This window comes from Phodopus roborovskii, unplaced genomic scaffold (genome assembly GCF_943737965.1).
Source record: "Phodopus roborovskii unplaced genomic scaffold, PHOROB, whole genome shotgun sequence".
Taxonomy (NCBI): domain Eukaryota; kingdom Metazoa; phylum Chordata; class Mammalia; order Rodentia; family Cricetidae; genus Phodopus; species Phodopus roborovskii.
This window is the reverse complement of record NW_026126511.1, coordinates 44,243,446-44,252,931: the sequence shown is the minus strand read 5'-3', so window position 1 is coordinate 44,252,931 and position 9,486 is coordinate 44,243,446. Positions and strand designations below refer to the sequence as shown.

Below are 9,486 nucleotides of genomic sequence, written 5' to 3'. Positions count from 1 at the left end.
AAAGAGTTAAAGCCCCTCCCCAAAGTACAACCCTGGGGAACAGGGCCTGGGAGGGAGAGGGAATTTATTCACAGAACACATACACACTCAATAAGTAAAATAAAAAGATGCTACCACAAGGGACATTGCAGTTGTCATTTTTGCAATTTCCAATTACATTTTTACATTTTTAAAGGATAACACATCCAGGTAAAGTCCAAGAGGAAAGCCAGTGTTTCTGAAGGCCTTTTGGTTACCCTTCTCAGTGTCCTTCAGCACTTGCTGAATTCTCCATGACCTGTTCCCTTTCTCCCCTCCCCAGACATACAATGGTTCTGAAGAGCTGAGTGGAAGATGCCTTAGACCACTGCAGACACAAGCTGCATAAAGAACACCAGCATAGGCTTTCCTAATTTTCACTGAATGTTACTATTTTAGCTCATTCCTTTTATAGTACTTGCTATAAGTGACATACATAGGGAGTCTGTGCTTCCATGCTCATTTCTTTTTTCAGTTTTTTGGGGAGTGGGGTTTTGTTTATTGGTGTGTGTGTGTGTGTGTGTGTGTGTGCGCGCTGTTGTTGTTGACACTGTTGTTTAAGACAGGGTCTCATTATGTAGCCCTGGCTGGCCTGTTAACTCCCTATATAAACCAGGCTGGGCTTGGACTCACAGAGATATGCCTGTCTCTGCCTCCCTTCCCTGGGTTTAAAGGCATGCACTGCCCACACCCAGCTTGAGTGTTTACTTCTTAAGAATATTCTTCTCTGGGGGTCACAGTACGAGCTCGACTCCTTAAATGTAACACTGCCATACTACTTTGGCCTTCCCTTTGAGATTTTTGCTGGTTGTTCAGATGTGTCCAGCTGAGAATCCAGCGTGGGGCCAGCGTGCCTGGCTGCCAGGCCTAGAATAGTGTTAAATTCAGTAGATTTGGCTCTGCCGTCAATTTACTTTCACAATTAGGGTAGGTGGTAGAAACCTGCCTGTTCAGCTCCGTGGACCAGGACGCTTTGACAGTTTCTGAGAGTTACACTCAGGTTTTACACATTGCGATTGGGGTTTGTGGCAAGCCTACAGAAACCTTTGGTGAGAGGGGAACCAGAGAAGGCTAAGTGCACATCAAGAAATGACTCTGGAACCAACCAGAGGCCGGACTGGCCTGTTCACAGCCACCTGGAGCCCGCGGCAACCAATCCGGGAGCAGCCGTGTCCCCGCGGCCAATGGGCGGGCGGCGCGGCGCTCCGCACGGCTATAAGTGCGCGCGGCCGGAGGACCGCAAAAGCCGGCGCGCAGCGGAGGCGGGATGCTCAGGGCGGCAGAGCCCCGAGAGGCGCGGGTGGAGGCGGGTGGCCACAGTCCCTGGGCAGCGCCACCCTCTCAGTCCAAGCGGCTCACCTCCTTCCTCATCCAGGACATCCTGCGTGACCGCGCGGAGCGGTGCGGGGGACACGCAGGCAGCTCGCAGCACCAGCGCCAGTCCGACCCGAGGAGTGACTCTGCGCCAGAGCCGGAGGAAGCAGGAGGTCGCGGCGTGGCTCTAGGGGACCCGCCAAATATCCAACCCAGTCCTGCAGAGGCGCCGGCTGAACCCGAGACAGGTAAGCGGAATAGACTTGGAAGTGGGCGCGATACACTGGAAAGGACTACTCCCAGGCTGGTGGCCCCCAGCTCTGTGTGCAGGCATGCGGAGCCCTTGGCCACCGGAAGGACTTCACCGTCCTCGGCACCTTGAGCATCAACCTTGAAGGCTGCTAACAACTCTAACAACTTTGCCATCTTCTTGACTCTTTTCCAGCGACTCCAGCTAGTTACCGCTGGCGACTAGAACTAAACGATAAACAACAACAACAAATAATAATAATAATAAACCACTAGTATTCATAAATCAAGCCAATCCCCAGGCTCCCTTTAAGTTTCCATTCCATGAGCTACAAAAGTATGGATGTTTCTTTAGGTCTTTAGAATAGCATTCAGTCGGCTTTTGCCACCACCACCCACTGCCCTGCCCCGTTCACTGTTCATGCAGGTAACTAAACAGCAGTTACAGAAAAGGGATTGATTGGGGCAGAAGATGAACTGGCCACCAGCCCAGGCCACCAGGTTCATCCCCACAAGCCCTAGTCACCCACTTAACTGCCCCCCCCCCGCCGTGATGCCTCAGTTTCCCTGTTGGTGCCTCCCACCCCTTTGCTACACACATCCAGATTCCCAGTTATATTGACATAAGACAACATGGCAGAAAGTTTAACTGTAAAAACTAAGCACTAAGCTTAGTTTACACAGATTATTAGAAATGCATACGTAATATAAAAACCTACTCATTTCTCCTTTGTGGTAGTTTGGTAGTCAGGCGGGGGAAAAAAAATGAAATGTATCCAAGATGATAGTAGCTGTTTGTTCTGTTTGTTCGCTGGCCAAAAGCAGAAAGGTGCTTTGAATTCTGGGCTAACATGTAACTTTTTTCCTTCTCCCTCCCCCTCTGCTCTTCTCCAGATGGGCATTTTGAGACTTATCTGTTGGACTGTGAACATACTCCAGGCGACTTACCGAGCACCCCCCAGGTCCCCAAGCCGACCCAGAAGCGTTCCAGGGCAGCTTTCTCTCACACTCAGGTGATCGAGTTGGAGAAGAAGTTCAGCCATCAAAAGTACCTGTCTGCCCCTGAAAGGGCTCATTTGGCCAAGAACCTCAAACTCACCGAAACCCAAGTGAAGATATGGTTCCAGAATAGACGCTATAAGACTAAGCGAAAGCAACTGGCAGAAGATCTGGGAGTCTTGGAGAAGAGCTCACCTTTGTCTTTACCAGCCCTGAAAGAAGACAGCCTATCCAGCACCTCATTGGTCTCCATGTACACCAGCTACCCCTATTACCCGTACCTCTATTGTCTGGGCAGCTGGCGTCCAACTTTCTGGTAACAGCAGTTCAGATGACAACTTCATAGACCAGAAACTGCGTTCCCCGGGAGTCTCTGGGGGAAAAGCTGGAATGGCTGTGCAAGCGGATGGGAGCAAAACGTGTGCAGACCCAAATGGTTGGGGTTCCCAGGGAATGTTCCAGTTCTTCTCTGGTGGGTCAGTGAAAGATCTGGGGCAGTGGCTATTTTTAGTGTCTAGCCACAGTTCCAAGTGTTCTGTAGGTCACTGCTCTCTGCTCCCTGTCTGGAGAGGGCCAGACGAGTTCATGTTTCTAGACCTCAGGGTGACTTTGGGTGCAATGGCTACATCGTTCCTAAGAATTCTGTTGCTGCAACTCCATCCTCTCCCATAACTGAGTATCACAAAAAGGCCAAAACAAAGGGAAGAAGGACCCCTTAGCTGAGGATGTCCTCTTGAATTAAACCTGAGTTAAAAACTCTCTTGTTGGCCTTGAACAATGGCCAGGGTTTCTCTCTGCCTTTGTAAAAGTGAGGGTAAATGGAAGATTTGAAGAAAAAGGAAAAAAAAGCACAGACCTTAGCGACTGAGGCAGGTTGGCACGGGGCACGGATGTTTAACCTCTTACCCTTTTTGTGGTAGTGCACAAAAACTCAAGGATTTACAGGGCAGCCTGAGTGGTGCAGGGTGCACACAGTGAGGGGTTTAAGACAAGCTGTGTAAACAGTTTGCCTGCCAGGGTGGGCCTTGAAACAGGCTCTTCCTGTCCAAGGCAAGGGCCTGGGGGGTTTCCACACTCCAGGTGAGCACCTCAGTCTTGACTGAAGAAAAGGGCTCTGCCCACCCTTCCTGCCTTCACCGAGAGCTGAGAGTGGGGAGTTCTCGGGTCTGAGTTCACCCTGACAGAGGTGCTGTCATTTTATAACAAAGGATCTTCCTTTCTGTTCTCTCTCCTATAGGACATCTCAGCTCAGGCTTTTAGTCTATGCATGCTGTCTTATTTAGCTGAAGATCTGCTCCTCCACTCTCAAGTTTTATCTTTATCTCAAGTTTTAAAGTATATCTTTAAAAAGACATACAAATTATAAATTGATCAAAAGACATAATTTTAAGAAAAAAAAAAGCCCTAGCAACTCTTGTTTCTTTCCTTTAAAAATTCTCAACATCAAGTTCTTTTTAAAGACAGGAGAGTTGAAGATCGCGGCTCCCAGCAGCTTTCACTGGGCTTTTTGCTGTGGGCTTGGTGTTACAGTTCAAAGGCTCACAGCCCTGGGGTCCTGGGGATCCCCGTAGGCAGAGGAGATTTAGTGTTGTCCAGCTCTCATGCAGAAGGAAAAACAGTACAAAATAAAGGGCTGGTACTGCTGAGGGGTCTAGGAGAGATGGACCGGTCCTGGATAGGGAGGGCATGGCTGTCAGCCCAGGCCAAGCAGTAAGGGGCTGGTAGCGTTGCAGAAAAATGTTCTAAGGAAAGAGAAACTGTTTTCAAAATGCCCATCATTGCAGCTTCCATCCAGGTAAACTGTGTAAATGCTTTGGAGAACTGTGTAGATTGCCCTTCCCTTTCCATCCTGTTACCTCAGGTAACCAGATAAATGGGAGATATGGGAGGTAGGGCACAACTATTACAAACGAAGCTTTCTGGGGCCAGGAAATCCCTTTATCCTACCACTCAATTCTGTGCCCTGAGACATCTTTTAATTTCCTCCTTTTAAATGGGCCAATTTACTGGTGGTGGCAAAACTGCCAAAGGGAGTTGATAGAAATTTGGCTGCTTGAGCATGTTTTGTTTTGTTTTGTTTTGTTTTTTACAGCCCAGGCCCCATGTTAAAGTACTGTTTGCTGCCTCTTGCTGCTGCTGACCACTGTGGCAGAGATGGATCACACAAAAGGCAGAGGAGTCCATTTCACTTCTCCTTTTAATCTGTCTTCTTAAAATCATCAGTTAGTGCTGGCTTTCTCTGTCATTCTGAATTGAATCCTTTTCGGAATGCACCTTCCCTGGGATTAAACTACTGCAGTGCACAGTGTGTGGCAAAAGAGAAAGGAAGGGAAGGCTGTGTTTAAAATTGTTTTGACTCCATTTTGCTTTCTCACCACTGGAACTAGTCATTCACCCACACCTGAACTGGTGGAGAATATTTGAAATGGAATCTGTTGTCTGGACCATGGTAATGGGATGGTGCCTTGGACCATATCAGCGGGATGACCGATCTCTATCCTGTTTCATAAGTCAGCAAACCCCACTCCGACCTGTGACATGAAAGTTTGTGACTTGAAGTTTGGTAAAGCACTCTAATCAAACTTTATTATTTTTCTATGTATTTTTTGCAACACATGACTTTTTAAAAATAAAGCTTCCGTGTCTTTATTAAACACCTGTGTGTGGTTTTTAGATTCTTACAAATAGTGTGGCTGGGCTGGCCTGACAAACCCACGGGCCATCAAAGCAGCACACAGCCAATGAGGGCCTTTCTTTTAGCAGTGGTCTCTCCTTCCTTCCTGGTAAATCAAGAAGGGAGAAAAGATGTTTCCACCTGTGCTGGGTGACCACCTGCATCTGTAATCCCAGCACTCAGAAGGTGGAGGCAGGAAGATCACAGGTTCAAAGCCTTTTTTTTTTGCTACATAGTTGAGTTTGAGATCAACCTACTATATGAGACCCTGTCTCACAAACAAAAGGACCTCAAAAACAAAAATAATAAGTCTTGGGACACTTTGTGTGTAAATAAAGACTTTTCACTACTTAGTGACTCTGGGAGAACAGGGTGATCACAGTTTTCAAAAAGTCCCTTTTCTTGTCTTCCCTGGCCCTCTCCTAAATTTGTCACCTGTGTTCCAAGTCCCGTAAAACTCTGGTAAGCAATGCCTGGGAAACAGAATCACAAGTCTGCAGCCATCCCACCCAGAATGCCCCAGTCTCCTCTGAAATGGGTTGCAAGTGGCGAAGGTAAGTTTCACTACTTCACTAAAACGTGGAAAGAGCACACCCCACCCCCCTGCATTTAAACCTTCCTGAAGCCTTACAAAGTACCTCCTGGGCCTGTGAGAGCTGGTGGTCTCCTCCTTCCTTCAAGGAAATAAAAGCTTAAGGGGGAAGACAACTACTTCAGGTAAAACACATCATACTTTCAAAGTGTGCCCTAATCCTTTAAGTACATTATACACACAGGTGGGGCTTCTTGTAGCAGGCACAAATCATCTATAGCCACCCTCCCATCCCATAGAAGGCCATTAGCTCTCCAATTACAAAGCCTCTTGCCGCAAATTAACAGATGTCCTCTTTCTTTTTAAGTAAGTCATTTAAAAGTAACTAATCCAGAAAATTAAACTGAAGTCTCCCATCTTTAAAGTCCCCTTTGCCTCCTAGTTTTTTGTTTGTTTGTTTTGTTTTGTTTTTTTTGTTTTGTTTCCAGCTTTTCCTAATATATCTGCTAATCTCACAGCCATCTCCTCCCCAGCGGGTCCCCTTGGCATGCCACATATTCGTGCTATTTGGAACACATTGCCAACCTGCCTTTGAGTTTACTTCCTGTGGAAGTTTCTAGAGCTGCAGAGTTTTGGTGCTTCTGGTGCTGCTGGCTCTCCCTAACCCTCCCTTAGAAGCACTTTGTGGCCATAAGGTCGAATATGTGTCAGAGGCCTATATCCAACAAGATTTATTTCCCTTTTAACTATACAAGTCACATCACTTTTCTTGGATGATATTAATGCCACACCCAGAGAAGCTAAGCTAGAGGACCAACCAGCATCCACAAAGAGAAGGTCACCTAGCTTAAGTGTCCTGGAAATGGGCCCTATGATGGAGAATTACACGGGAAAGCTTGGAGGGCCTTGGCAGGTGCACCCAGAAGGAAGTAAGACAAGCAGAGTTGATGAAAGCGACTCAGTTCATCACCACTTCATGTGGCTGGAAAGCCAAGGTGGTTTCCTTTTGAGAAAAGTGAGGTGGGACATTTGACCTCTGCATCAGCTGCGTCCTGAAGGAGGGTGGACCTTTGAGCAATGCAGTTTCTTTGTGAACAGAGCAAGAGCCACTAAGGGACACAGTGTCCAATCACTGTCACATGGGTTCATAGGAGCAGCAGTTTCCTCAGCAGCTGGTCAGGAGTGCACCAACTCCATCTGGGGAGACATGGTTGTACGCCCTGGAACCCAGCGTGAGTCATGGGATCCTTTTTCTGGACACCCTGAGGGCCACAGTCAGTGACATCCTTCACACTAACTTGGCATCAGGTGGGTCAGCCTGAGCTTGGAGACATGACTTCCACACTCAGACATCCAGACTCTGTTCCTCCCATGGCCATCAGGAACATGTCACCAAAGCATGTTTTTCAATGCCAGAGAGTAATTTACTGCTCAAGAGAAAGGGCATGGACGAGAGTCCTGGGACACAAACGGCTCCTAGTTTAGCCATACACTTGGTTTCCCTGTGGACTTTCCCAGACGGAGTAGCCCATGAAAAGGCTGATCCAACATCTACAAGGGAAAAGGGAAGAATCCTCAGTTCTGTGGCATGTTCCCCTCCTCTCTGGAGAGCCTGTAGGCATATCCTTGCCTTGTATCCTGAGCTTTTGCTGGGTGAGAAGGAAGACCGAAATCACAGGGTTAAGACCCAGCCGATCCATTTCCAGGATTTCTCCCTTTTTCTGGGCAGTCTCTACCTGTTTCTATTGAGTTCAATAATAGGAGATCCCTTCCTGAGGAGCTGAAGGGTAAAAAGGAAAGACAGAAGTCCCCTCTGCTCTGTGAGGTGGTTTGGATATGGCCTGTCCTCCACACAAGCTCATGTGTGAGAAGCTTGGTCCCCACTGTTTCAGGTTTGAAGACACCCATCCATTAAGAGGTGGGGTACAGAGCAGCAAGATGGTTGAGCAGGTAAAGGTGCCTGCCACCATGGCTGATGACCTGAGTTGGATCCCTGGGACCAACATGATGGAGAGAACCAACTCTTGAAAGTTGTTTTCTGACTTCCACATATGCACGTATTTGAACACACACACACACACACACACACACACAGAGAGAGAGAGAGAGAGAGAGAGAGAGACAGACAGATAGAATTTTTTTGAGAGAGAGAGAGAGAGAGATTGGGTCCAGGAGAAGGTAACTAGGTCATAAGAGCTACACATGTGTGGGTTATTTCTGTCTGTGGGAGAGAGTCAGGTCTCACTGGAGTGGATTTGTTGTCAAAAAGGAGCGACCCTAACCCCTCCCTTGTCTCTTGCTTCCTATTTATCGATGGACCAGCTCACACATGTTCCTGCCATGCAATGAACCCCTCTCAGAAGCTAAGGCTGGCTTCATCTCCTTGGGCTTCCAAAGCACTGAGATGAAATTGACCTCCTTCCTTTATGAAGTGCCCAGCCTTAGGTATTTCACTGAAACAACAGGAAAAAAAAAAAAGAGTAAAGCAATACTTACAGTCAAAATTTAAATACTCTAGAAATGCATTTTGGTGCATGGCAGAATGAATGCCGATTTCTTATGGTTAGATACCTAACATTAACACTTCCTCTCAAACATTAGGAGTCATCTCCCAGGTGCACTTTCATGGTGTACCCAACTGCAATGGACCTCAGCATCTACTGAAAATAGACAAAGGCTTAGTAGTCCTCATTCATTGTAGGGTGAGCCCTGGGAAGCAGGGCTCTAGAGTCTGTATTTTTAGTGCTAGTGTCCACTTTTTTTTTTTTTTTTTTTTTTTTTTTTTTTTGGTTTGGGTTTTCAAGACAGGGTTTCTCTGTGGCTTTGGAGGCTGTCCTGGAATTAGCTCTTGTAGACCATGCTGGTCTCGAACTCACAGAGATCCACCTGCCTCTGCCTCCCGAGTGCTGGGATTAAAGGTGTGCGTCACCAGCTCCCGGCCACTAGTGTCTATTTTTACAACTGGTTTGCCTCTTCAGCCTTGATGGTGCCAAGGCCAAGGGAGAACCACGTCCAGTGCCCTTTGATCTTTCTTCTTACGGAAAACAGACATCCACCTTTTCTTGCCTTCTTCCTGATGTCATCGAAGCCTTCTGATATCTGAGGAAACCCCACTTACTCTAGGAAGCCACTCACTAACAGCTGAAGAACCTAAGTAAGACACGCTAACCCAAAAAGCCAAAAGTCCTTGCCCACTCCCATCCCCAGGGCCCTGAACTGGCAACGAGAAAGGAATGGCAGTCAGTCCCACCTTGCACTTGCCAGAGCAGTTTCCACCTGCTGGGAGCCACATGGCTTGTTTGCGCTGCTTCATCAGGGACAGCAGGTGCCATTTAACATCTGTCAATTTGTGTCACACTTCCCTAGCAACTCCTCCACCAGGATTAAGTAGAGTCTTAGCACTGACACAACATTTACACTTCTTTCTGCCAAACCGGTAATATTAAATGTTTTTCTTGCAGCATGCACGCTGAGATGGAGGTGGGTGGAGATTATCTGAGGAGGAGACAGAATATGCCTTGTGGTCATGTGATTTTGACTAAAAATTTCATTCGGCAAATGCACAGTTGGCATGTGAATCCTAGCCCAAAGCTGGAAGAGCTTCAACCTGACCCTCACAGCATCAGAAGAACCAGAGTGACAAGAGTTCCCTCCAGCCAGTACTTTCACTGAGAAGAATGCAGAGCGTTTCACAATAGAA

At 47.4% G+C, this 9,486-nt stretch overlaps 1 protein-coding gene across 2 annotated transcripts; it reads left to right on the top strand.

Moving 5' to 3' along the window:
* The first annotated feature begins 1,275 nt into the window (after nt 1-1,275).
* Nucleotides 1,276-5,217, top strand: Nkx3-1 (NK3 homeobox 1). Of its 2 annotated transcripts, XM_051195454.1 has the most exons (3): nt 1,276-1,580; nt 2,476-2,896; nt 4,673-5,217. In XM_051195454.1, the coding sequence occupies exons 1-3, from the start codon at nt 1,286-1,288 to the stop codon at nt 4,779-4,781; spliced, it is 825 nt and encodes a 274-aa protein (XP_051051411.1). In that variant the 5' UTR covers nt 1,276-1,285; the 3' UTR covers nt 4,782-5,217. The 2 variants fall into 2 exon arrangements, with proteins under 2 accessions (XP_051051411.1, XP_051051412.1); XM_051195455.1 differs by lacking the exon at nt 4,673-5,217 and having other exon boundaries at nt 2,476-2,954.
* Nucleotides 5,218-9,486: the final 4,269 nt, after the last annotated feature.

What these genes read in the sequence shown, in the direction of transcription:
- Nkx3-1 (XM_051195454.1), top strand. Translation starts at nt 1,286, where the DNA reads ATGCTCAGGGCGGCAGAGCCCCGAGAGGCGCGGGTGGAGGCGGGTGGC. An exon ending in GCCGGCTGAACCCGAGACAG is followed by an intron (nt 1,581 to 2,475) that starts GTAAGCGGAATA and finishes GCTCTTCTCCAG; the next exon opens with ATGGGCATTTTGAGACTTAT. An exon ending in AGCTGGCGTCCAACTTTCTG is followed by an intron (nt 2,897 to 4,672) that starts GTAACAGCAGTT and finishes TGTTTTTTACAG; the next exon opens with CCCAGGCCCCATGTTAAAGT.